The sequence below is a fragment of the Sinohyriopsis cumingii genome, chromosome 2 (genome assembly GCF_028554795.1).
Source record: "Sinohyriopsis cumingii isolate HCF-2022 chromosome 2, ASM2855479v2, whole genome shotgun sequence".
NCBI lineage: Eukaryota > Metazoa > Mollusca > Bivalvia > Unionida > Unionidae > Sinohyriopsis > Sinohyriopsis cumingii.
In genome coordinates this window covers 126,917,939-126,944,069 of record NC_142962.1, presented here as the reverse complement: position 1 = coordinate 126,944,069, position 26,131 = coordinate 126,917,939, and the positions used below count along the sequence as shown (strand labels likewise).

Here is a 26,131-nt window from a genome sequence, read left to right as displayed (position 1 = left end):
CTTTTCAAAGATGACCGGTTCAACAACTTGCTGGAAGGTGACGCGAAACAAGCATGGAATGCTTTTCGCCTAGTTTCTACAAACTTCCTCGGAAATGTTAGGGCAGAAAACTATAAGGAACTAGTAGAAGACATGTTGATGAAGTATAAGAAACTTGGCTGCAATATGTCTCTAAAGATTCACTTCCTTCATTCCCATTTGGATTTCTTTCCTAGCAACTGTGGTATTGTTAGTGATGAACACGGCGAACATTTTCATCAAGATATCGCAACAATGGAACAAAGATACCAGGGAAAATGGTCCACTACAATGCTGGCTGACTACTGCTGGACACTCCTCAGAGATGCTCCCGAACAGCTGTACAATGGACAGGCGAAGAAATCTAAGATGTAGTCAATGACTTGATTTTTTATAGGTAGGCTATTACAGTTGACCTTTTACTATTGGAATGCATTTCGTTATGTAAACATTAATTTCTTGCAGATTACAAAAAAACTAGAGCCAATTTTGCAATTTGACTGTCATATTCGTGTTCAGCACATAAAAATTGATAAGAATTGACTAATTTTATTTCAGTAACATGACTTTTGTAAAAATTTGTTGTCCAGTGTAATTACAATTGTCCCTCTCTATAAAGGTTATCACGAGTGATAATTACAGTTGTCCCTCACTGTTAAGGTTGTCATATCTGATAATTATAGTTGTCTCTCATTATGAAGGTTGATAACATTTGATAATTACAGTTTTCCCTCAGTATAAAGGTTGATACATCTGATAATTATATTTGTCCTCAGTATAAAGGTTGATAACATTTGATAATTGCAGTTGTCCCTCAGTATAAAGTGTGATCACATCTGATAATTACAGTTGGGCCCTAATATAAAGGGTGATCACATATGATAATTACATTTGTCCCGCAGTATAAAGCCCCTCATTATATTGCTGTCTTTCATAATGCTGATGTGGTCATTGAATGGGTTGTATCTTCTTTACATCCTTGCTACTTTGTTGTGTTTTGTTTTATTTTGTCACTTCACTGTAACATGTCAGTGAAGTGTAATAATGCAACAAGTTCAAGACAAGGAAGACACATGAGTTGTGCCTTGCATGTACTAAATGTACTTTGCTGGTACCATATGATCTGAGAGTGTATGGACTATGGTTTTTTTCAAAAGCCATTGAAGGCAAAGAAAGAGGGTGATGATACAAAATTTCAGATTCCTTTAGGTAATGATGATACACTGGGGGAGTGTAGCAGTGTAGGCAGTCAAGATGGTGTAATTCCCCCCACATGTATGAGCATTGTCTGTAAGTCAGGGTACATGGAGCTTTTAAAAAATCTAATGACTCTCTCACCTATACTACAGTATCAGCATCCACAGTCATAAAAACCCGTTGATCTGGTTGTCCAGCCAGTCAGTCAGGGGCTCTTATTGTATGATCTGTCCATCTTACCATGGCCAACGATTTCATCTTTCTACAATTACAGAGATCTTATTATTAATAGATCTTCTGTCCTACAGTGCTGTGGGTCTATACATTTACAGTTACAGAGATCTTATTGATAGATCTTCTGTCCTACAATGCTATGGGTATATACATTTACAGTTACAGAGATCTTATTGATAGATCTTGTGTCGTACAATGCTATGGGTATATACATTTACAGTTACAGAGATCTTAATGATAGATCCTTCGATTTCACCTGACATAAGGCTACACATATTATGGTAGAGATTTTAGTGCTAGATCAGTCCATTCAGCCATGTCCATGGTACAGTAGGTACCAGCACCAACCAGACCGCCTTCCAAAAGGCAGGCAACCATGCTGACCATACTCTGGTAAATTGGCTGCCTGTTCAGTGCAACTAAACTGTCCAGTAGAGCAGACTTGTCCTATATTCATTGCTTGACCACAAGTTACTGGCCATGAATTATATAGAGACAATGGCACTGTTCGTTGTTGCCACATGGAATGATTTATCCTGAAATGGAAACAGACTATGAACAGGAGACTTCACACATTGAATGTGAAGATATTCCAGAGCAACAGCCCTACTCTGACACAACAATAGAGAGAACAGAGTTTAGTTTTATCTCTTTAGCTAATAAAGCTGTCACACAACTTAACTACTGCTGAATGTTATCATATCAGCCATTGAAGCTGACTGCTAGGCTGAATACTAGATCATTATCATGGTTGAGTGTTACATCAGCTACTTGGACAACTGAAACTGACTAGATCATCATCATGGCTGAGTGTTATATTGGCTACTGGGACAACCGAAACTGACTGCTAGGCTGAATACTAGATCATTATCATGGTTGAGTGTTATATTGGCTACTGGGACAACTGAAGCTGACTAGATCATCATCATGGTTGAGTGTTATATTGGCTACTGGGACAACTGAAACTGACTGCTAGGCTGAATACCAGATCATTATCATGGTTGAGTGTTATATCAGCTACTGGGACAACTGAAGCTGACTAGATCATCATCATGGCTGAGTGTTATATTGGCTACTGGGACAACTGAAACTGACTGCTAGGCTGAATACTAGATCATTATCATCGTTGAGTGTTATATTGGCTACTGGGACAACCAAAACTGACTGCTAGGCTGAATACCAGATCATTATCATGGTTGAGTGTTATATTGGCTACTGGGACAACTGAAGCTGACTAGATCATCATCATGGCTGAGTGTTATATTGGCTACTGGGACAACCGAAACTGACTGCTAGGCTGAATACCAGATCATTATCATGGTTGAGTGTTATATCAGCTACTGGGACAACTGAAGCTGACTAGATCATCATCATGGCTGAGTGTTATATTGGCTACTGGGACAACTGAAGATGACTGCTAGGCTGAATACTAGATCATTATCATCGTTGAGTGTTATATTGGCTGCTGGGACAACCGAAACTGACTGCTAGGCTGAATGGTTGGGTGTTATATCAGCTACTGGGACAACTCAAGCTGACTAGATCATCATCATGGTTGAGTGTTATATTGGCTGCTGGGACAGCTGAAGCTGATTGCTAGGCTGAATACTAGATCATCATCATGGCGGAGTGTTATATTGGCTACTGGGACAGCTGAAGCTGACTGCTAGGCTGAATGCTAGATCATCATGATGGCGGAATGTTATATTGGCTACTGGGACAACTCAAGCTGACTAGATCATCATCATGGTTGAGTGTTATATTGGCTACTGGGACAGCTGAAGCAGACTGCTAGGCTGAATGCTAGATCATCATGATGGCGGAGTGTTATATTGGCTACTGGGACAACTGAAGCTGACTGCTAGGCTGAATACTAGATCATCATCATGGCGGAGTGTTATATTGGCTACTGGGACAACTCAAGATGACTGCTAGGATGAATACTAGATTTTCATCATGGCTTAGCACATAAACTGAGCGTAAGAACATGGTTACTTTTATTTTCATTACTGCATAATTTATTGCTTATTTTCAATTAAATAAAAACAACGGTATACCTTGTATACTGTTATTAAGTTATATCTTCCTATGTCACATCATGAAAGAAATTTAGATCCCTGGAAATGCCTACATCTCTGTCATTCTGGTATCACTCCATTTTAGGTCTTGCATTTCATTCCTCATTTTTTGGCATATGCATTCATTTCTTTAACTATCTTTTCCATCAGACAGTCTGGAATTAGGCCTTAGAAAAAAATGTTTTTTGCTGCTGAGTAGTCCATCCAAGCTTAATATTTGAACTGACATTAAGAATCAAAATGAAAAATTTTGAACATGGAGATATCGTCACTCTATTGTGCAGTCAGGACTATAGTCTGCTCGTAATCTGTTTTAAGTGACTTACACCTGGTGTTGAAACCAAACTAATATCAATATCCAATCTGGGACTGCAGGTTTCCGAGTGCTCTCAGGTGCTCGCTTTTACCAACCACTGCAGTTTCACCTCTGTACATGTGGATTCTTGTCTTAGGCTCAGCCATTGTGGGTATGTGAGAAAGCCTACCAGTAGCTTCCCATGGGTTGGTGGTTCTTCCCCAGGTGTTTTCTCCACCAGATAAACTGTCCACCATTTTCATGTGCTGAAAATTGGTGTTTCACCAACAACAATATCCGATCCAGTTTCTAAGATTGATGCATTTGACTCTTCTATATCACTTATATTAAACCTTTCAATTGGAATCCATCTTTTTTTTTAAATCTCAGATTCATGTATCTCAAAGTGCAGAAATGCCCTTCCTTTATGTTGAAATTTAACCTTACATGTTTAAACTAGTATCAGAATGTAGAGTTATTATAATCCAAAATATGTAATAATGATAATAATAATATAGACTTTATTTAATGAGGATAACTCAGTTAGTTACAGAACAGGACTAATCTACCTTGAAGCCCTCAAAGATAATATACGGAATGCAATCAGTCACTTTCCATCTATATATAAGTCAGTTACATAGAAAGTACAGAGTCAGACTAGTTAACTACACATGTAAATTAAAAACAGACTAACAGATGAAGTTACTATTAGTTGTTGTTGTTGTAGGGTTTAACGCCATTTTCAGCGTACGATAGGCTATACATGGCGGCCAGTATTAATGGTGGAGGAAGAACCTGGGAAATCCCCAGAAAGAACCACCGACCCGCGAGAAGCTACTGGCAAGCTTTCTCACATACCCACATTGGCCGAATCTGAGACTCGAACCCACGCAGACAGGTGAGATGGCAGTGATCTGTAACGGAGAGCGCTTTAGACCACTCTGACACTCGTGGCCCCAGTTACTATTAGTGTTCATGATTCAAAGTTAAACACTTGCATAACACATACTGATATATTCTTATATACAAAATGTAGCTGAAGGAGGTTTGATGGGCTATGTGGTATTAAGATTTACATTTCATCTGTTTAATATATACATGGGGAAAAGCTGACATGATTGTTTGATTTCTTTTAGGAGATTATTCCATATTATGGCCCCAGGGTATTTTAAAACTGTTTTAAATAATTCTATCTTTGGTTTTGGAATTAAGAAGCTTTTGGCTGTCATTGATCTAATGTTTGGGATGCTGCTGGTTTCTCTGCATTTCAAATTATTTCTCAAGTAAACTGGGGCAGACTCAACAGAAACTTTATATGCCATTTTGGCTTTCCATATTTGAAGTGGTTCTTGAAAAGGTTGGCTGTTTCAACTATCCATTACCTCTATAATGTTTCCCATTAATTATTGTATAGGCTCAATTTTGGAGCCAAAATATTTTCTTAATATTGACATCGGAAGTATTTCCCCATATGATGTGACAATGGTCAAAATGAGGCTGAATGTAGCTCTTGTGAAAAGTGACACTGGACTCTTTTGGAATGAAATACCTTATTTTTCTTGATAACCAAAGATAGGAGTTGTTTTCTTTGTAATGAGGCTTAAGTGATCAGACCAAACTAAATTAATGTCAACTAGAATACCAAGAATCTTGTCACTGGAAACCACTTTCAGTTTTTCATTATTATAGAACAGGCTCAAGTCATCTGTATTTAATTTGGGGGTGGGGTGGGTTTTGCTGAAAAATGAAGGAAAAAAACCTTTTGTTGTACCTGTATTTTCAACCATGCCATTTTCTTTACACCATATTTTAAGCATGATTTATACCACCTGAAGATTATTTTCTAATTCAATTTTACAGCTGTATTCATTAGAGAAAGTAGTTCCATCATCAGCATATAGATCAGTTGATGATACTGTATTTCCAATCTGTAGAGGAAAATCTTTTGAAAATAACAAAACCCAGCCAAGTCATACCAAAGACTTATAAAAATGATACTAACAGCTGCCTCGCTATGCACTCAACATTAAGAGGTTAGTGTTAGGACTGGTTGGCCTGGTGTCAGGAAAATGTGACTAGGTGGGACATCATGCTACATGTCTTTTGCATGATGCCCCAGTTCTAGACATTACTATAAACTGCCACACCATAAATATCTTAGCAATATGACTGAAAAGTTGTTAAAACTATGTTAAAAATCCAAATATCACACAAAATAACAAAGAAAAGTGGTCCAAGTGTAAATCCTTGTGGTGCAGCAGAGTTTATTCTTTTACTTTCGGATACATGTCCATGTAAGGTCTCTTTCTGAAATCTGTCATTTAGGCATGAAGTAAACCATTTGTGAACTGTGTCACTACATTGGTAGATTTTTAATTTTTCTAGAAGTTCATAATCAGCAAGATCAAACACTTTTCGTAAATCAAAACTTGTGTACTTTCAACTAATCAACATTCAATACTATGTTAAAAATCCAAATATCACACAAAATAACAAAGAAAAGTGGTCCAAGTGTAAATCCTTGTGGTGCAGCAGAGTTTATTCTTTTACTTTCGGATACATGTCCATGTAAGGTCTCTTTCTGAAATCTCTCATTTAGGCATGAAGTAAACCATTTGTGAACTGTGTCACTACATTGGTAGATTTTTAATTTTTCTAGAAGTTCATAATCAGCAAGATCAAACACTTTTCGTAAATCAAAACTTGTGTACTTTCAACTAATCAACATTCAATTAACCAAACTTAATGTATGCATATATACAGTACTGGGATTTCTATTAGTGCTGGACTATACACATGCATGCATTATTGGGGAATAACTAGGATTGGGGAACTATTTTCAGTTGATGCATAGATATGGCAGTGGTGTGCGTGTGTGTGATTTGGATTTTTAACATAGCTTCAACTATTTTTCAGTCATATCGCTACGATGTCTGCAGTGTGACAGTTTATAGCGATGTCCAGCACTGGGGCATCATGCTGCAGCCATGTAGCATGATGTCCCACCCAGTCACATTATCATGACACCCAGGTCAACCAGTCCTAACACTAACCTCTTAATGCTGAGTGCCAAGCGAGGCAGCTGTTAGTACCATTTTTGTAAGTCTTTGTTATGACTTGGCCAGGGATCAAACCCACAACCTTCCGCTTCCAAGGTGGACACTCTAACCACTAGTCCACCGGAGCAGTTATGGCAGTGGTAGCTAAAGGGTTATGGCTGCAATCAAGGAGATACATGGTATTGCCAGCATTGGAATGCCTTCCAACCCCTATCACCACGCTTGATTAAAAAAACAAAGCATTGATTAACATCAGCGATAAAGTAGTCTCCATTCTTCCAACTGCTTCCTCTGTCAGCATTAATAAAGGAGAATAACAATCGGCTGTTTAGACATATTGGTGACCGAGGGAATGCTAAGGCTTTCTTTTCTGGGACATTTTCATCAGTGAAGTAGAGTCTTCATTCTTTGGGCTGTTTCCCCAGACAACAAAATTCAGGGAGATTAATGATAGGCTTTCTGAACGTATCTGTGACATGGGGAATGCTAAAGCTTTCAGAGAGCCAAGTACCATCAACATTTTCATCGCACTGGTATATGACACATTCAGACACCTTGATAAAAGTTTAGGAGTAGCTAACATGTCTCCGTCACCATTTTAGAAAGTAGATAAAAATGTGTTTCTTGTCGCATCAGAGCAGATTCAGAACATTGTTTCCATATCTTCAGTTTTTGGTTTTAGCCTCCTTTGCAAATTTATGATTGGCAGAAAAAATGCTTAACCAATACATTATGGATTTCAGCAAAAGAGTTCTTGTAACTCCTCGGGTAATTCAGTGCCAATTTATGATTGGCAGAAAAAATGCTTAACCAATACATTATGGATTTCAGCAAAAGAGTTCTTGTAACTCCTCGGGTAATTCAGTGCATCAGTGGATTTGATTCTGCTTTGCCTACTTTATATATGCCCATTACAACAGACTTTGTTGGCCCAATGGTGCCCTTTTTCCAGTCCTCCTGACCAAAAGATCAATATCAAGAACAAGATACATCATTCCAATGTCAGTGGCACAAGCATGCTTGGTCCATGACAAATTCCACCAGAGAAGCCACAAGCAGAAGTAACTGAATGTACAGATACCAGTTTTTTTGTTGGTGAGCCCACTTGTTACCAGACTTTAATATGGTCAGCAGCAGATGTAGACTGAAGGAACTGCATCTTCACCTCAGCCTCCTCAAAAATACACATCATAGGCTGTATTGCTTTAAGTAGGAGAGTTGGTTGTCATTTACATAAGGAATCCAATCTTTCTTCTTGAAGGATATCTAAGGTATAGGTAGTATGCCAAGTATTCCCTCCTCGTTTCCTATTATTCTGATGTTAATGGGATCGGGTGTTGTATTTAAAGGAGAAACAATATTTTCTACAAAATAATGTTTCACCCAGAATACTTACCAAATCACATTGCCAAATTACTAAATGATCAATTCATCCACCATGCTATGCAAACCTCCTTGGTAGTTCATTCAGCAAGGGGAGGTAATGAGCAAGTGTTATTGCCCTCTGACTGTATGAGGTGGACAGAAAAGATACCTTTTCCTCTTTTAGTAGGACTGGATTCAGGAGGTAGTAGGCCTATTTTCCCTAATTTTAATATGAACTGATACGTGCCCTTGGTAAATCCTAATTTTGAAGAAAAATTTACTGTTCATAGCTTAGAAAGACTGGTGTCAACTTATTTTATTGGATTATAGTTGCTGTTATCTGTTTACTTTCTAAGATCAAAGAGACATGGAAGATCCTTTAGATCTGATTTCTTTATATAAAGATTTTATATAATACTTTAAAATCTGAATAATAAGAATATATGCTCATTTATGCATGATGGGTTTAATCCTGTCACAGTGCAACATTTTGTAAAGTTTTGATATTCACATTTATCAGCTTGATTGAACAGCTAACTACTTACAGTTGATTAAAGAAAGGTAAAAGGAGAAAATAGTAGAGTTGGATAAATTGCAAAATGAGTTAATTTTCATAGAGTTTGTTTACATTTCTCACACATGTATGTACATATTGCTACAAAAATGTTTAAAGCTATGTGTGCCTTTTATTTTCCATGTTCACTACTCCCTCACTCTCAGACTGTTTATTATCAAACAATTCCTGTTATTTGGCAGGCACAGTGATGGATCCCATGTCATTATATAATAGTGAATGATATCTGTAGTGTATTCTTTATAAGGCAGTATACATATTGATGAATGAAAACAAGGAAAAAGGAGTGTTTTCTTTACTTCAGTGTTTAAAGGTTGAGACCTGATACTTTTAAAAACATTTAGATATGGTTTTGTCAGATTCTTACCAACATTTTTAATTGCCTCAGGTTTAAATGTATTAGTTTGTCTGCATGTATATCAAATATTTCCCACAAATATGCAAAGAATTACCTTCATTTCTGGTGGGGAAAAAACATCTAATGAGGTCAGAGATTTTAGCTGTGCTGATGTTTACAATGTACATATTGTTATTATAAGATTACATCTAAAGAACATGACACAATAGCTGGACTACAAGTTCAAAGACTTTGACTAGCTTTTCATTAGTGGGAAAATGTGCTGATATTTACAATGACTGAATTCAGAAGCAGAGACCCAGAGATGTACATGTAGTCATTATTAGAGCACATCAGATGAACAAATCTAGTTTTCATTATTGTGTTCATTCCCTAATGTTGCAGAATAAGTAGTGTGTGTGACCTCAAAATCAAGATATGTCGAGACTTAGACAAAATGCCATTTGCAAAATTTGGATAAGTATTTAGGGATTAAAAGGCAAATTGATGAAGATTGTAATAAGATTCAGAAGAGTGCTGAAGTTACTAGAACTGATAGTTCAAATGGAACATTAGCCAAGTGTAAGAATGTGTATGATGCCTGGCTTAGTATTTGGAAGAAGGTCTTTCCTTGAATTGACATAATTCAGTCTCACTCTAAAAGACAAACAAGAACTATATGTCAGTGGTGTAAAGAATTTTGAAAAATGAACTCAATGACAACCACTGGTTCTTCTCATCTGGACATTAACCACTTGATTCCTAGTTTTAAAATCCTAGCGAGACCTGCCAGTATTAGACAGTTCCAAAAGAGCAACCAGTCTCTTCAGAATGTGAATTTAAACCAGTTAAAAGTTGAAAACCCATAGTTTCTATTAATCCAACAATAGCAACCTCTTTTGGCTACATACAGTGTCTAAAATCAATTCTTAGTTTAATTTGTTAATTTCAGTAAATATGATTGTCTCAAAACAGGGAAGGAAAGAATCTGTGAAAGATGAAGGAAATAAAACATATCCAATTTTTTTCAGTTTGTTACTTCGTGTATTTTTTAATATGTATTCTGGAATTACATTATATCTGTATCAGGATGGACTTTTATACAGAAATTTTACTTACCTATTTTACAGGCCCTTGAAGCTGATTTACGAAACTTCTTGGAGCCAATCACTGGAAAGAAGTGTCTGACGCAAGTCCATGAAGTTGCAAGGTTTATTAGGGTCAGAGGCAACTATGTAACTGAAGTGGGAAAATTTTTAATAGACAAGGGATTCTGAACCCATGTTCCAAGACTATTCTGACCAACTGACAAGTCGTGAAAAACACATATATAGCAGAGCATGTTTGTCCAAGAGACCATTGAAAATATACTGTGGATCTATTCCAACTTCACATTTGAATGTTGTGTAACACAGCTCTACCAGAGACACAGTCCATATTAAATGCTCACTGTAGCAATACTAAATTAACAATATTATTCAGTTGACAGGGCATGTTCATGAAAAAGTATTGTGATTGATTTAACATCTGTTGTAACTTTTAATACCATATTAATAATTTGATTTTCTTTCTTCTTCTCATTCTACTGGTCAGAGACAAAGCTTATGGGATGGTCTGTTGTTCATCATCCGTCTGTTCATTAGCACAGGTTTATCATTGCTACTCCTCTAACTACTTGGAGGATTGTCATGAAACTGTACGCACATTTATTCCATGATCTAGTTGGTCCTTAATGATAATGGTGCTGCTTGGACATCCATTGTGGCTGCTACAGCAGCCAGCATGAAAATCTTACTTTTGCTACTCCTCCTAAATGGATGGTAATATCAACATGGGGTTTTCACTAACTGACTTCTTATGATGTTTAGTTGGTTCCAAATGGAAATGGTGCAGATCTGACATTCAGTATGGCCACCACAGCAGCCATCTTGAAAATGTGATCACTAGTCCTCCTGAATGAATGGTCATATCAACATGGGGTTTGAAAGACTTCTTATTATGTCCAGTTGGTCCTAAATGAAATTGGTACCAAATCTGACATCCAATATGGCCACCACTTTAGCCTTCTTCAATGATTTTTATTGCTACTTCTCCTACAAGGATGGTCATATCAGCATGAGATTTTTGCTAAAAGACTTCTTGTGATGTCTAGCTGGTCCTAAATTAAAATGGTATAGATCTGAGATCAAAATATGGCCAACATGGCATCCATCTTGAAAATCTTGTCACATCTTTACTTGAACAGAAAGTCATATTGACGCATAGTTTTATCAGAAGACTTATTATGATGCCTACTTGGTCTTTATTGAAAATGTTGCTGATCTAATATCCAGTATGGCCACCATGGTAGCCATCTTGAAAATCTTGTTATTGCTATTCCTCCTAAATGGAAAGTCATATCTTGAAAATATTGCTATCTCTATTCTTCTCTAAATGCATGGTATATCAACATGGAGTTTTCACCAGTCGACTTCTTATGGTACCTAATTGGTCGCAAATAAAAATAGTGCCAGTTGTGCATCCAATTTGGCTGCCATGATGACTGTCTTAAAAATCTTGTCACTGCTCCCTATGAATGAATGATCATTATGACACAAAGACTTTTAATGATGTCTACTTTGTCTTAAATGAAAATGTTGCCAATCTGATGTTCATTATGTGCGCTGCAGCAGCTAATTTGAAAATCTTGTTATCGCTGAAGAATGTCAGAGATGGTTTTCAGTACTCAGTAGTTAAAAGTAAGGAATGGTCTTGTCCTGAATTCCTTTGACTCAGACGAGCATCAGTCCTTCAAGGGACTCTTAGAAAGTAAGGTTCAGCTGATGATTGCAGAAATTTAGTTTGGCAGAGTATATGTATGTTAGATTACAGTATTACAGTAGAAAAAAGAGATTTAAATGAACCATTAAATGTAACAGTTTTTATATGCACTCCATGTCCTTTATTAAAGAGATTCCATGAGCACAATTTTGAACATTGATGCTCTGTAACATTTTTCAGGAAAAGAAGTTTCAGTATTTTCAGAAGTGTTGTTTCCCAGTATGCTTGCTAAATTTCATTAGCTATTAAATATGACCCAAGTTTGATATCTAATTGCATGCCTCCACTGCATCTGGATTTGGTCCTATTTGTTCTATTCTGTCCTTACACCACTCTATCCATTTATTGTGAGAACCTCATTAGGATGATTGCAAAAAAGGACTTGATGTTGACAAATGAAATTAGGCAGGCATATTTTTGCTGTTGACCTAATTAGATTTTTTAGGTATTACAGTAATTTTTGCACATTTTTTAGGATTTAGATTCCTCATATGTAACAAAAACTTGTTAGTATAAAAAAAACAAAAGTAGGAAAATTAAATTTACTCTGCAACTTCATAGCTGACCTGGTTGGATATGCATTACGTTAGAGCCATTTTTAACACTTTACAAGTTTTTAAAAACTTTTTGGATGTCATCATTCTGTAGTCAGGACATACAATTTATTTACAAACACAATAGTACAGAGAACAATTGACCTTAACTAATATTCATAAAACTTATCAGTTTCAGTGGAGGCTTAACATAGATTGGTGTGGGTTGATTAAAAACATTAAAATTTTATCTTAAGAATAGCTTTTTATGGAGATCATAGAGTTTGTGAAAACTTAACACTTATAGAATTTAAACAAGAACAAATTAAAAGTGTTTTATGAAAGTGGGAACCAAAGTCATCAGCTGTTGAATGTGTCAGTTTTATTACTTGATGACTTATAAAAGTATGTTTTGCTAAAGAAAGTTGTCCATATTTTTCAAAGCTTTGCAAAATTTAGCTTATAATGCATAGTAACTAAGCATTTCTCCATTTATGGGGTGTTTGTGAGCTAAAACACATTAAAGTAACATCCTCTTATAATAAAAGGTTTGTTATTATTGTGTTCTTACTTGTGCCAGTAGTAATTACACTTTGACAAAAATGCTTCCACTCACGAAATTAACTGACCCATTGAAGGCCCTTTAAAGATATCTAACACCATTTCAATCCGTTGCAAATGATGGTCAGAGTGTTTGTTGTGTCTTGTGAAAATTATAACTCTCTTAGTGTTTATCCATCATTGGTGATAGGAGTGAATTCTCATTTAATGAAATTTCACCTCATGCAAAGAAATTAGAAGCCAGATTAATCCAATATTTCTTAATACATTCCCAAATAATTTACTTTGTAATGACTTCCAAATGTACTCTGAGGGATTTGAATACAGTCTTTATACTTCAGACAGTCTGTAATCTGATTGGTATGGCACTTATTTGTGTGTAATTTGGATGTTTAATGTAGCTTTAACAATTTTTCAGTCACATCGCTACGATGTCTGCAGCATGGCAGTTTATAGTGATGTCTAGCACTGGGACATCATGCCACAGACATGTACAGACATGATTTTTCTCCATTTTAAAGCAGAATTCCACTTTTCTCCTGACTTGAATCAGATTTTTCTTGATATAGTCTGTTTTTTATATCTCCCATCTGGTTTTCTAAAAACAGTCTGTCCGGTCCCATTCCACAATGACCCCTGTAAATTATTTGTTCCATATATTAGTTAGCACACGACTCTCATAAAGAGTATTCTGATTGGTCAAAGGTTTAAATTCATCCAATGAATCTTCGTGTAATGGAAACTGATGGCAATGGAAAGAAGAAGCATGCTTGCAAAACATGGTGTCCCGAGTTGTTGAGAGAGACCATGACACAAAAATTTAGATAAAGGTTTAAAAGACGTATGGAAATGGGAATAGCTGGAGTGAAATTTTGAGAGAAATTTAGTTTGTCAGTTTATAAGAAAACTGAATGCTAGAGGACTGGCATTTTGTGAACCCTGCAATAAAGATCTGAATTATGGTAATCACGGTTGGAAGAGTTTGGAACAGCACCTACAAAATAAGCTGCATACGAAAAACTTGAAGTTCAGAAGGCATCTGGTAAAAGTGCAATTAATTACTATAAGAAGAAAGATTTCCTGCATAAGAGAGCAGATGTAGCCCTCTGTTAGAATATGCACACTGCATGTTGCCAATACAAGCACCAGCTTGAAAGGAAAAAGGCTCTCATTGAGAAGGAAAAGAAACAATTGCACTTTGAGACAAAAAAGTCAGTGATGACTAGAAGGAAGGCTAAAGAAATCTTTGCCAAAGCCGCAAAAAGAGCTCAACTGGCATATCAACAGGTTGTGTCCATTGGAGATAAAGACAATTGAATGTATGGGATTATTTGTATATAATTGATGTACTTGGGTGTTTATTTTACAGATGTGTTATGAAAAGAGAGAAGTTTAATATATTTGCTGCAAAAATTGAGAAATTATTGTAACTTAATTACGATGTGAACACTAACATGCACATGAAATAACTTCACAATCAATAGTATTGGAGAACAAATTTATGCGACTGTAAATATTGTGAAATTATTGAAGTAAAGTTGAACATTTTTGGTAAGTTTTTTAGTTTTTTAAATGATTATTTTGGTTTATTTTATGATCATAAGTTGCACCAGGAGCAGTTTTTTATGAGTGTAAAATGCGCTGCCCCTCAAAACCCTATTGGGGGAGGACCACCAACCCCCCCCTTACAATATTATTCAGACCTTTTTTTTATGGAAGACCATAATCATGTCTTCATGTAGCATGATGTCCCACCCTGTCACATTATCCTGACACCACACCAACCAGTCCTTACACTAACCTCATAATGCTTTTTGCCAAGCAAGGCAGCTGTTAGTACCATTTTTATAAGTCTTTGGTATGACTCGGCTGGGGATCAAACCCATGACCTCCCACAGGCAAGGCACTTATAAAGAGCTTTATAACAATTTGTGAATCTTGATTATGATTGATTGATTTTTCTGAGCAAGATTCCTAAATATCAAGAGCCTTTGTGGATGGACACACAGTTTCCATTTGTCCAGATTAACCACATAACTGTTGTGTTCAGATAGCTGGACTTGTGTCTTCTTTACAGCTTAGTTGACTGTTATTGTTGCTAATTGGGATTATTGTTGTCATTAGTAGTGTACTTGAAGATTATTCAGTTTTTGTATTAAAATATATCAAATTCATTTTACTGCTGGCACCAAGGAAGTCTATTACATTATTTTAACTATCAGTCATGTATATCCTTGGGCAAATGGGGCAAAGTTTTGTTTGGTCTTCAAGGTTACAGTTAGTTTTCACCAGCCAAATACTTTTAAAATCGTTTGCCACATTTGTGTATATCGTTAAAATGGTATGCTATACTAACACAAACTTCTTCACGGTATTTTCTCAGGTGATTTTACTTGTATCCACCAAGACAGATATAAACCAGACTGTCTTTATATTTAATAAACAGTTGTACAAGTGCCATTTCAGATTCATGACACAATTAACACTATATCACATAATTGTAAATGACATAATGACCATACAAAATGAAGAGTGAATGACCATACAGCATGAAAATTGATTGACCATACAGCATGAAAATTTATTGACCATACAGTATGAAGAAATCACTTATTACCTGACACATCGTGCATATCTCAGTCATCATGTAACATGCAAGGTCTAAATGTGTGAGTTGTTGTAGATTAACTCGATAAGTACAATGGTGCAAATTAAATGTTGTTTCTTCATTATAAATGGCAATAAAATGAGAGCACATAGTGAGTTGGAAGTCATAGATTAACCCAAGCCATATTACTTAGATAACATAATTTGGTTATGCAATAAATGAACATTTCAGCTTATTTCTTCTGAATTATATATTAATATATATAAAAATTCAGTAAATAAAAATCTTCATCTTTTGTTTTCTGTACTTTTAATATATTTTAGGTGACATTGAGACTAAGGTTGGATGCTCAATTCATTTACGAAAATTTATATCATGCGCAAGAACTTGGTTGAAAAACTTGAGGAGATAATGATAGAAAGATTAGGATTACGTACTTAAATGGCATGTGGTGTTATTATCCTCACCACAACCCCTACATCTTGCTTTCATTATTCTCATCCATCTCTCTGTGCATCCATTGATTTGAAATAATTTCATTACAGTGAGTTATACTAGTAAGTTACAGGATGTACCAGACTGGAATTTTAGTTCTTGATACTGATTTACCCCAACTCTGTAAAATGGGGGTAAACTATTGTACTACCCCAGCATCAGCATCCACACAGATGAAAGCATTTCGTTGACTTTAGTTCTTTTTGACATTTTTACTGTTATTGCTGTTCTCCATTAACAAGGTGATATATGCTTCTCTCTTAGTACCACACCAACACCAAAAAGTGGTCACTGTGACCTGTATTTCAGATTTGACTGGTTTATAGTAAGTTCTTGCATTAGCTCATGACCACTTTTTATTTTTGGCCTGCTCTGTGCATACTGTCCTATATAAAATGATGTAACTTGGTTGCATCTTTATGAGTACTGGCCTGCTCTGTGCACACTGTACTATATAAAATGATGTAACTTGGTTGCATCTTTATGAGTACTGGCCTGCTCTGTGCACACTGTCCTATATAAAATGATGTAACTTGGTTGCATCTTTATGAATACTGGCCTGCTCTGTGCACACTGTCCAATATAAAATGATGTAACTTGGTTGCATCTTTATGGGAACTGGCCTGCTCTGTGCACACTGTCCTATATAAAATGATGTAACTTGGTTGCATCTTTATGAATACTGGCCTGCTCTGTGCACACTGTCCTATATAAAATGATGTAACTTGGTTGCATCTTTATGAGTACTGGCCAGCTCTGTGCACACTGTCCTATATAAAATGATGTAACTTGGTTGCATCTTTATGAATACTGGCCTGCTCTGTGCACACTGTCCTATATAAAATGATGTAACTTGGTTGCATCTTTATGAGTACTGGCCTGCTCTGTGTACACTGTCCTATATAAAATGATGTAATTTGGTTGCATCTTTATGAATACTGGCCTGCTCTGTGCATACTGTCCTATATAAAATGATGTAATTTGGTTGCATCTTTATGAATACTGGCCTGCTCTGTGCATACTGTCCTATATAAAATGATGTAATTTGGTTGCATCTTTATGAATACTGGCCTGCTCTGTGCATACTGTCCTATATAAAATGATGTAACTTGGTTGCATCTATATGAGTACTAATCCCTCATTTCAGTCGTGGGTCAGAATCAACCATCGCATAGTTGGTACACTTTATATACAGTGTATAGTTTAATATTTTTATGTGTAAATATGTTTATGTATCACTTGTTATGAATATGACTGGTCCAAATAAGCTCGTGAAATGTGCAGTATTCTAATTACTGACTGACTCTGACCAAGAGAATTGTCCTTGCCCCACCTTCTGGAACTTATTTCATTGTTTAGTGTTGCTATCAGGAACTTGGTGGCCATCTTTCCAGTCGATTGTCCAATTGGACATTGGGAAAGAAAGGTTATGTCTGTCTGAATATGGACACTTTCCACTGGTTTTTGATGGAAAGAGTGCTGGGGGTGGGGGCCAAACCTGTTATTTGTACCCCACCCCTATAACAAGCATGGTTAAATTATATGCCCTCCAATATGAGCTGAATAAACCCACCTCTCTTTTTGAATCAATGTTGACAAATGCCAGTCTGACAGAAAGTTATTCAACCACAGCATTCTTCCAAATCAAATAATACAAATAGCCAGTCAGTAAAACATCCTATTAGTTAATAAAAGTGAATGCAGATCAGCACTGGGAAATCTGAATTATCAGTAACACCACTACATCAAGCTCAATTTCTTCATCCGGTAGTACTTCCTTGAGAGAAATGTACAACAAATGGAATGCTATTTCTTCTGCCGAATCCATTACTGCATCTGTGATGAATGTACAAGGAGGAAACTTTTCAGTTGAAATGTTCCAAACAGCCACAAATAAATTCATGTATATGGCTTTTCAGCTACTCCATATAGCCACTGTAACCTACATTTTATACTTTACTAACATGAATTAAATATTTGTATTTTTGATCAAACTGATTTATCCATGCCATGCCTGTATACAACCTACCCTGCTAGGGAGGCTCTTTTTGACCACAGTAGTTTGAAGTAGAAATCGGGGTTCCCACGCTACCTGGAAATCGGGGAAAGGTCAAGAGATATTATAGTTTATTTCCCAACCATGAAAAGTCCTTGAATTTTGCAAATATTGTTGAAAGTCACGAAAAACCCAGGAATTTTTTGCCACCACTTGATGCCCGAAATAGTCACGTATGGTAATTGAGTCGTAACTAAACTGATCTTGAGTTAAATTTATCAAGTTCTAACCAGAATATTCGAAGGGTGCAGTATTGGTTGATTGCAATCAACATATATGATGAGTCAGTCCAAATACCCAGTAGATTTGATTCGTCTAGTAGACTTTTATTTTCAAAGTCAGCTCGATATCTGTATCTTTCCTTCCATGGAAGGTATGAAAACTCAGATTAGAAAGCGGACTGCTATTCGTTTTATATATATATATATATATATATATATATATATATATATATATATATATATATATATATATATATATATATATATATATGTATGTATGTATGTATATATATATATGTATGTATGTATGTATGTAAGAGTGTATGTATGTATGTATGTGTGTGTGTGTGTATATATATATATATATATATATATATATATATATATATATATATATATATATATATATATAGAATTCTTTAGCATTAAAGGTTTGAAAAGAAACAAAAGATAATTTATGTTCATTATGTTGTTCCCACTTAGCAACATAATGCAGCAGAATAAAGTTAGAAATTTTATTCTGTACATTGAAATGACTTTACATTCCAATTTATCGGAATATAATCAAACTTATTTCGTGTGATACATTTTGTGGTTTTGTACATGATCATCTTTTCTGACTTTGATGTTTTTGGATAGTCTTGAAAGAGAAATATCTTTAGATTTCAAAAATGCATGTATTATAATCTAAAATGTTCTTTAATTCCATTATGTAATGGTCATATGTGAACCTTAAAAAAAGTAATTTCATCCTGGAAAAACCCTGGAAATTTATCTTTAGGAAAGCGTGGGAACCATGAGAAATAAATAGAGGATGTCCACATTTTTCCGAGTAGATATATGGAAACATTTCACTTCTGAAGTGGAAACAATTTTGTATTGTCACTTGTGGCTTTGCAGCTGTTGATAATACAATGTTTCCACTTCACTCATGAAATATTTCCATATATCTTATTCAACTCAAAACACACAGATTTTCTTTTTATTATATATATTTTAAAAGCAAATGCCATTGACTTGCATGCATTTTCTCTATTCTGTGCTAGTCCAATTAACAGCTGCATTACTACAATAATAAAAAGATCCTAAATTTCAAAATAATTTCAGAAGAGTGACATTTTACAATTTACTAAGCACACATGCTACATAGTTTGTCAAAATAATGACTGTTCATACAAAAATGAAGTGATTGTTATTTCTGCTAACACATTTCTTGCTTGGATTGATGTATCTACTCTGATGTAGAAACATCAAAGATGGTTGTATCTGACAGACTTAAAACATTTTTAAACAACACATTCTAATGATATTGAGGTTACTTGGGAATTTCTTGCAGTCTTGTTTAATAATACATGGTGTATCCATTTCAGTTGTCACTTACATTTTTTCTTCAGTTAACACTAATCAATGGCCTATTTATCATTTGGTTTTAAACACAGTTGTGATGCAAATTAAAAATTTAAACAGTTTGTCAGAGAATATTACATTTATACATTACTGTATGGGTAACACATGGCAACGATCATGTAAGTTCAGTTGCTGACAGTGTTCATAATTTATATAGAAATCTAATTCTAATAAAAGTTCATGCTTTAAGTCTACATTTTGCTGTCTGTAGTTCATTTTTAGGTATTTCATTATGGCACCTTGTTGATGGCATAAGTTTACACTGGAGAATGTACAGTTAAGAGCTATACATCCTTATATGTGGAGAGAGGGAGGGAATGAGATAGAACAGGAGCAGCAGACGACAAAAAATGAAATAGACCTTAATATAGAAATACAGATTTGAATAACATATTTCCTAAATAGAATAAAAAATAGTTCCAAATGTGACATCATATCTGTGGTAATAAAAGTGGTATCACCACTATGGCAATATCATTTTTCTCCCACTGATGTATTTAAATATCTGACTTTGAAATATATAATAGACATATTTATTAAATGGTAAACTTTCACACTGATGACTAGACAGTTTGTATTGTGATATGTTATCCTCAGAAGGGGATCCTTGTATTGTAAATGTAAATGAGATTTCTGGCTGTATTTTGCCCACCCCTGACCTATAAGATTAATTATTGAATTAAATGATTACTTTTGTATTAGTAATGGAGATTGGTATATCCAGCAAGATGTAATATATTAATCAGTTTTCTAGTTTGTTTATGATTTGAAAGATTCCTATCCTTTAAAACATAACTTTAATTTCATGTAGAACTAACTAATGGTGCTATATGATCATAGGGTTCCTTTATTCTGATAATTCCTGTAAATAACAAACAATTATTTTCATTATGCGGCCTTAATTTATAGCATGTTTGATGAATAAATATATTTCATGTTAATGACTTGTTCTTAAAATAACAGGGTTTTTGATACAGAGAATACAACAATAACAATAACTTATAATACTGCTATTATTTAAAAAGGCAAATTCTCTACAAAACAAGGGATCTGCTCCCTGAACAATGATTTTAAAAAACAAATACAAAAATAACATTAATCTGTTTTATTATTGACTTATTACTTCTACAATGATATGATAAAAAGACGGTTCATTTATATGTATATTTTATGTCCTTATGCCCTGTAACAGTATGTAGGTATGTAGATGATTTCATATGTCAGCAGAGTACTGGTCATATCGTGCCAATTATAAGCTTACATTTCATATTTGAAAATGACTGAAGTTGAATTGTAAGGATTAAAGATTGCAAGCAAATCTTTTGTTGGAAAAGGGCCAAAGATGATTGTAGTCTCTTAATTTATCTTCTGCATGGTAATTTTCACAATGGCTACAGGAGACTTGTGAAAATAGAGGTGAGCTACGTGATCATTAATCAGACTGGTTTATTTTACCTATGTTGTAAAACTATCTGTTGTGCATATTTTATATAGCTTATCCATCTGTATATTTCAGATAAAGAAATTGGATTTTTACATTCTTCCTGAAATGCCCATCTTGCACTGAGAAAGGGCATTACATTTTGACAGAGTTATGGCCCTTTGTTGATTTTTTCCACATATTGTTTTTATTTTAATTTAAATTTACCAATTTTAAATGTATGCAGAAGACAAGTGAGTATTTGCAGTGATATGCCATTAAAGTTGCTCTGGTATCAAACTTATGGCTTTATCAAAACTTGATTATTAGTGATTTATAAGTGCTTTGAACAACATAGGTTCCGAATCAGTCTGATCCTTTAGCTAATTAACTAGACAAAACACCCTCTTTATATTTTAACCACTAAATGTCTTCTTAACAGAAAAAAATGAAACTAAAGGAAAGTCAAAGGCATGCAGTCACCAAAATGCCCATGTTTTGGACTGGTGTCAGTTTCAGTTTAAAGCATATTGAAGTCTTGTTTGATGGCTTCCCATTGCAAACAGACAGATCTGCTCCCTCCACCAACTATCTCCCCTCCTTACCCTAGACAGTTACCCAGGAGTCAGGACCCAGAATCCATTACATATATGTACTTTCATGAAATGACTCCTTGTACAAAGTTCAGTTATTAAAAAGAAAAGCAGAAGAAAACCTTTGAAAAAATATCACTTCATATAATCTAATGTCACTTCATACAATCTGATGTTATTTTATACTAATGTCACTTTATACTATACATTGTCACTGTCACTTCATAATAATGTCACTTTATACTATGTGTCACTTCATACCAAACCGCTCCAGTGGTCTAGTGGTTAGAGCGCCCGCCTTGGATGCGGGAGGTCATGGGTTTGAACCCCAACTGAGTCACACCAGATTCTTATAAAAATGGTAATTACACCCGCCTCACTAGGTGCTCAGCATTAAGAGGTTAGTGTTAGGACTGGTCAGCCTGGTGTCAGGATAATGTGACTGGGTGGGATATCGTGCTACATGTCTGTGGCATCATACCCAGTGCTAGACATCAATATAAACTGCCACACTCAGACATTGTAGTGAAATGACTGAAGATTGTTTAAAGCTACGTTAAAAATCCAAATCACACACACACACTTCATACCATCAAATGTTACTTCATACTATCTAAGATCACTTCTCACTAATGTCACTTCATACTGTCTAGTAATTTAACTATACTAAGGTCACTTCATACCATCTAGTGTCACTTCATACTATCTAATGTCACTTCATACCATCTAATGTTATTTCATACTAATTTCACTTTATACTATATAATGTCCCTTCAGACCATCTAATGTCACTTCATACTATCAAATGTCACTTAATTCTAAGGTCACTTGATACTATCCAATGTCACTTCATATTATCTAATGTCACTTCATACTATCTAATGTCACTTCATACTATCTAATGCACCATGACAAATACTTTGCATCACCTACATGTTTATCTTTCACCTTTTGTAATTTTTTATGATTAATATGTATTCTATGCTTGTTACTATTATAGAACTTAACATCTTTCATCTTTTTTAAGTTTTTAAGATTAAAATTCATTCTATGCTAAGTGTTATACTCTGTGGTCTTAAAGTATGTAGCAGAAGGAAGTGAAACCAAAAAGTTTAGCAAAATTCAGCAAACAATTTATTTTCGTTGAATACAAAGTTGAAATTCAAAAGACAGTACCCGGTATTTGTTAATTAAAGCCTGGATAATCATAAATGTCTTATAATGATATCACAGATTCAGAAGTATAGAATGTTTCAATGAATTTCATTAGACTTGAGTGTCCTAATGTACCATAATGATTTAATCCAAAATGTCTTTGAATGAGTTCTCAATAATCCCAAAGTAGTGTTTTAATCCTGAAGTCAATGAGCAGTTTGTAATTTCAATAAATAATTGAAATAAATAATTCATCATTATATCCGAACACAACTGCAAACTCTAATTATATATTCTCAAAGACTGATATGAAACTGTAATAAATAATTATTTACCAAGTCCTATATATTCTAATTTCATTTGACCTAAGACACAGTCGAATTTCCTAAGGAAAACTCTGGGTCTTGAACTCAAACCCAAGTAAATATCTTGTTTACTTAAAAGAATCATGACAAAAGTCAGGTAGACATCACCCTCAATAGCAAACAAAAATTGAGCTCACATTATGAACATAATCACAAGTAATATGAAAGACCTTAGACTTTATACTTTTTGCCATTTATAAGTTTTCAGAGATTAAAATTCAGTTTACACTAAGTACTAACAAATACCTTGGACGTGATACCTATGATGATGTAGTTTGGTGATATCCTATTCTTTGAGTCCAGACTCCTATAAAGGCATTATGACCCGAGTTATCAAATTTAATAACTGTACTAAAAGATGAAATTTTTTACAGAAAAAGTAGTTTAGTGGGCTAATATGGGGCATAATTGGGTGATAAGGAAGTTATTAGGGTGATTTATTTAGAAATTATTGAAAAAAGATGTGTTTTGTGAAACATTGGGGATATCTGTTTTCTCTGGCATAGAAATAAAGTGTACATGACAAAATGACTCTGTACTTGATCATTGGAAGTCTGGTTTTATTCCACAACATTAGTAAATACATTTATGTTTAACATTATTCTCTTTGCAAATTGTACATGAAGAAGAAGGGACCAACCCTCATCCTTTTTCATTTAATTTGTTGATGTCTGAATTAGAACAGCTTATTTTTAAAAAATGTTGATTTAGAAAAAATGATGTTGTGGAGGCTGGTATGGTATTGCAAAAATGTATTTTTGTATTTTTCAGAATACTGTGTTCTCTCTCTCTCTCTCTCTCTCTCTTTATAGTTTGGCACAAAAATTGAAATTCTGTCCAAAGGTTATTGTAAAGGCACGAAAGTCATGACTATTTCTATACACATTCTCATGTGAAATTTTACATGTCATGTCTTTCCAATGGACTAGAGTCATCCTTATGTGTCATGTCTTTCCAATGGACTAGAGTCACTCTTGTGTGTCATGTCTTTCCAATGGGCTAGAGTCACTCAGCATTTGTATAGACATATAGCAAAATTCTTTTCTTAACAAGACCATGTACAATACATTTAGTTTGTCATGATATGAAAACAGAAGAAACAAAACAGAAACAGAAAATGTAACCTTACAGTAAACCTTAATTTGACACCAAATTCTGACCTTGATTGAAAATGTAGCAAATTTAACTCTGCCTCTCTTTATAGGTCTTATTCCACTATGCATACCATTTTTTATTTTAAAAAAATAAACAGAATCAACTGACATTGTATAAGGTATGTCAGTATACTCAATCTAGGGTGGCAAAAACATACAACTGTAACCTACTGAAAAACCAGATCTGCACCATAAATCATTGCCACTGCAACACACTTTCTGCCAGTATTTATCAAGTGACAATGTGTTGCCAGTTTGGTGAGAGATATCTAAGGTGACAAAAACAGTACAAATTGTAAACCCACTTGGCTCCATAAAGCTTTGATATCATGTTGGTTGGATATGCTTTAACACACTTCTTGGATTGTAAAGGTAAGCTAATGCATGATCATATGTGTTTCTTCTTCTCTCCATCCTGTTTAATATCTGTAGAAGGTTGTTTTGTGTATATATATATGTAAGCACACCTGAACCGCTTCGGTGGCCTAGTGGTACAGCATCCACCTCAGAAGCTGGAGGTCATGGATTCGAACCCCAGCCGAGACATACCAAAGACCTACAAAAATTATACTAACAGCTGCCTCGCTAGGCACTCAGCATTAAAAGGTTAGTGTTAGGACTGGTCGGTCTGGTGTCAGGATAATGTGACTGGGTGGGACATCATGCTACATGTCTGCGGCAAGATACCCCAGTGCTATACATCACTATAAACTGCCACACTGCAGACATCATAACAATATGACTGAAACATTGTTAAAGCTACGTTAAAAATCCTAATCACACACACACAGCACACCTACTTTTTTCACTCTATATATGATAGGGTATAAGTATGTTTGTTGATGTGAGTAAGCACTCCCAATTCCTAGAATTTCCTAAATGCTCTATCAATTAAACAGTAGTCCGGAAAAGCTTCAAAAGTATTTCATATGAAGGTTCTAATGTGCTTATGTGCTAGCACCACGGAAGAATCATGGTTCTATTATCCAAAAGATTCTACTTCAAGGTAAATCCAATGAAATTTGAAGTTTACAAAAGGACCTTGATTTATGAATGGAAATTGTTAAACGTATTGTACATGTACTTTACACAGGCGATGTGACCCCACGTTTAAAGTGCATTCTATAGTGTTAGAATACCAGTCGTAAAAATAATGTCATTAACCGAAATGACTAAAACAAAACAAAATAATATATGGATATAGATATCCATTACAACGTGTACAAGTACGTTTATCTATATTTCAAGTGAGTTCAAGTCCATTTTATACGCCTTTTACAATCTAACCACTGTGGTCAGTAGATAAGTGAGTGCTGGTCACACCAGTGGGTGTGTTGGATAGTAAATCTGGAGCTAATGGAAAGTACGTCAGGGTCTTGCTCGCTCAAAGTGTATGATAAAACAAATAGATGTTTTTAACGTTACGTTTTCTCTTGTTACAATATAGACCCAAAATGTTAATTAAACAATATATTTCATGCACACGATTTCTTGGGTAATTTAACAATTGTGCCAGGATGAAAATGAAAACTATAATCAACAAATAAAAAAGAGCATTCTATGTAATTTTTGTTTACGTTTAACCC

At 34.9% G+C, this 26,131-nt stretch overlaps 1 protein-coding gene across 1 annotated transcript in view; it reads left to right on the top strand.

Moving 5' to 3' along the window:
- The window catches only part of LOC149805782 (large ribosomal subunit protein mL49-like), a 30,834-nt gene extending 17,777 nt beyond the window's left edge, over positions 1–13,057 (top strand). Inside the window, exon 4 of the mRNA XM_089950469.1 lies at positions 10,288–13,057. Coding sequence (XP_089806595.1) covers positions 10,288–10,434 — 147 coding nt within the window. The 3' untranslated portion in view covers positions 10,435–13,057. The remainder of the gene's footprint in view (positions 1–10,287) is intronic.
- The last annotated feature ends 13,074 nt before the right edge of the window (positions 13,058–26,131 follow it).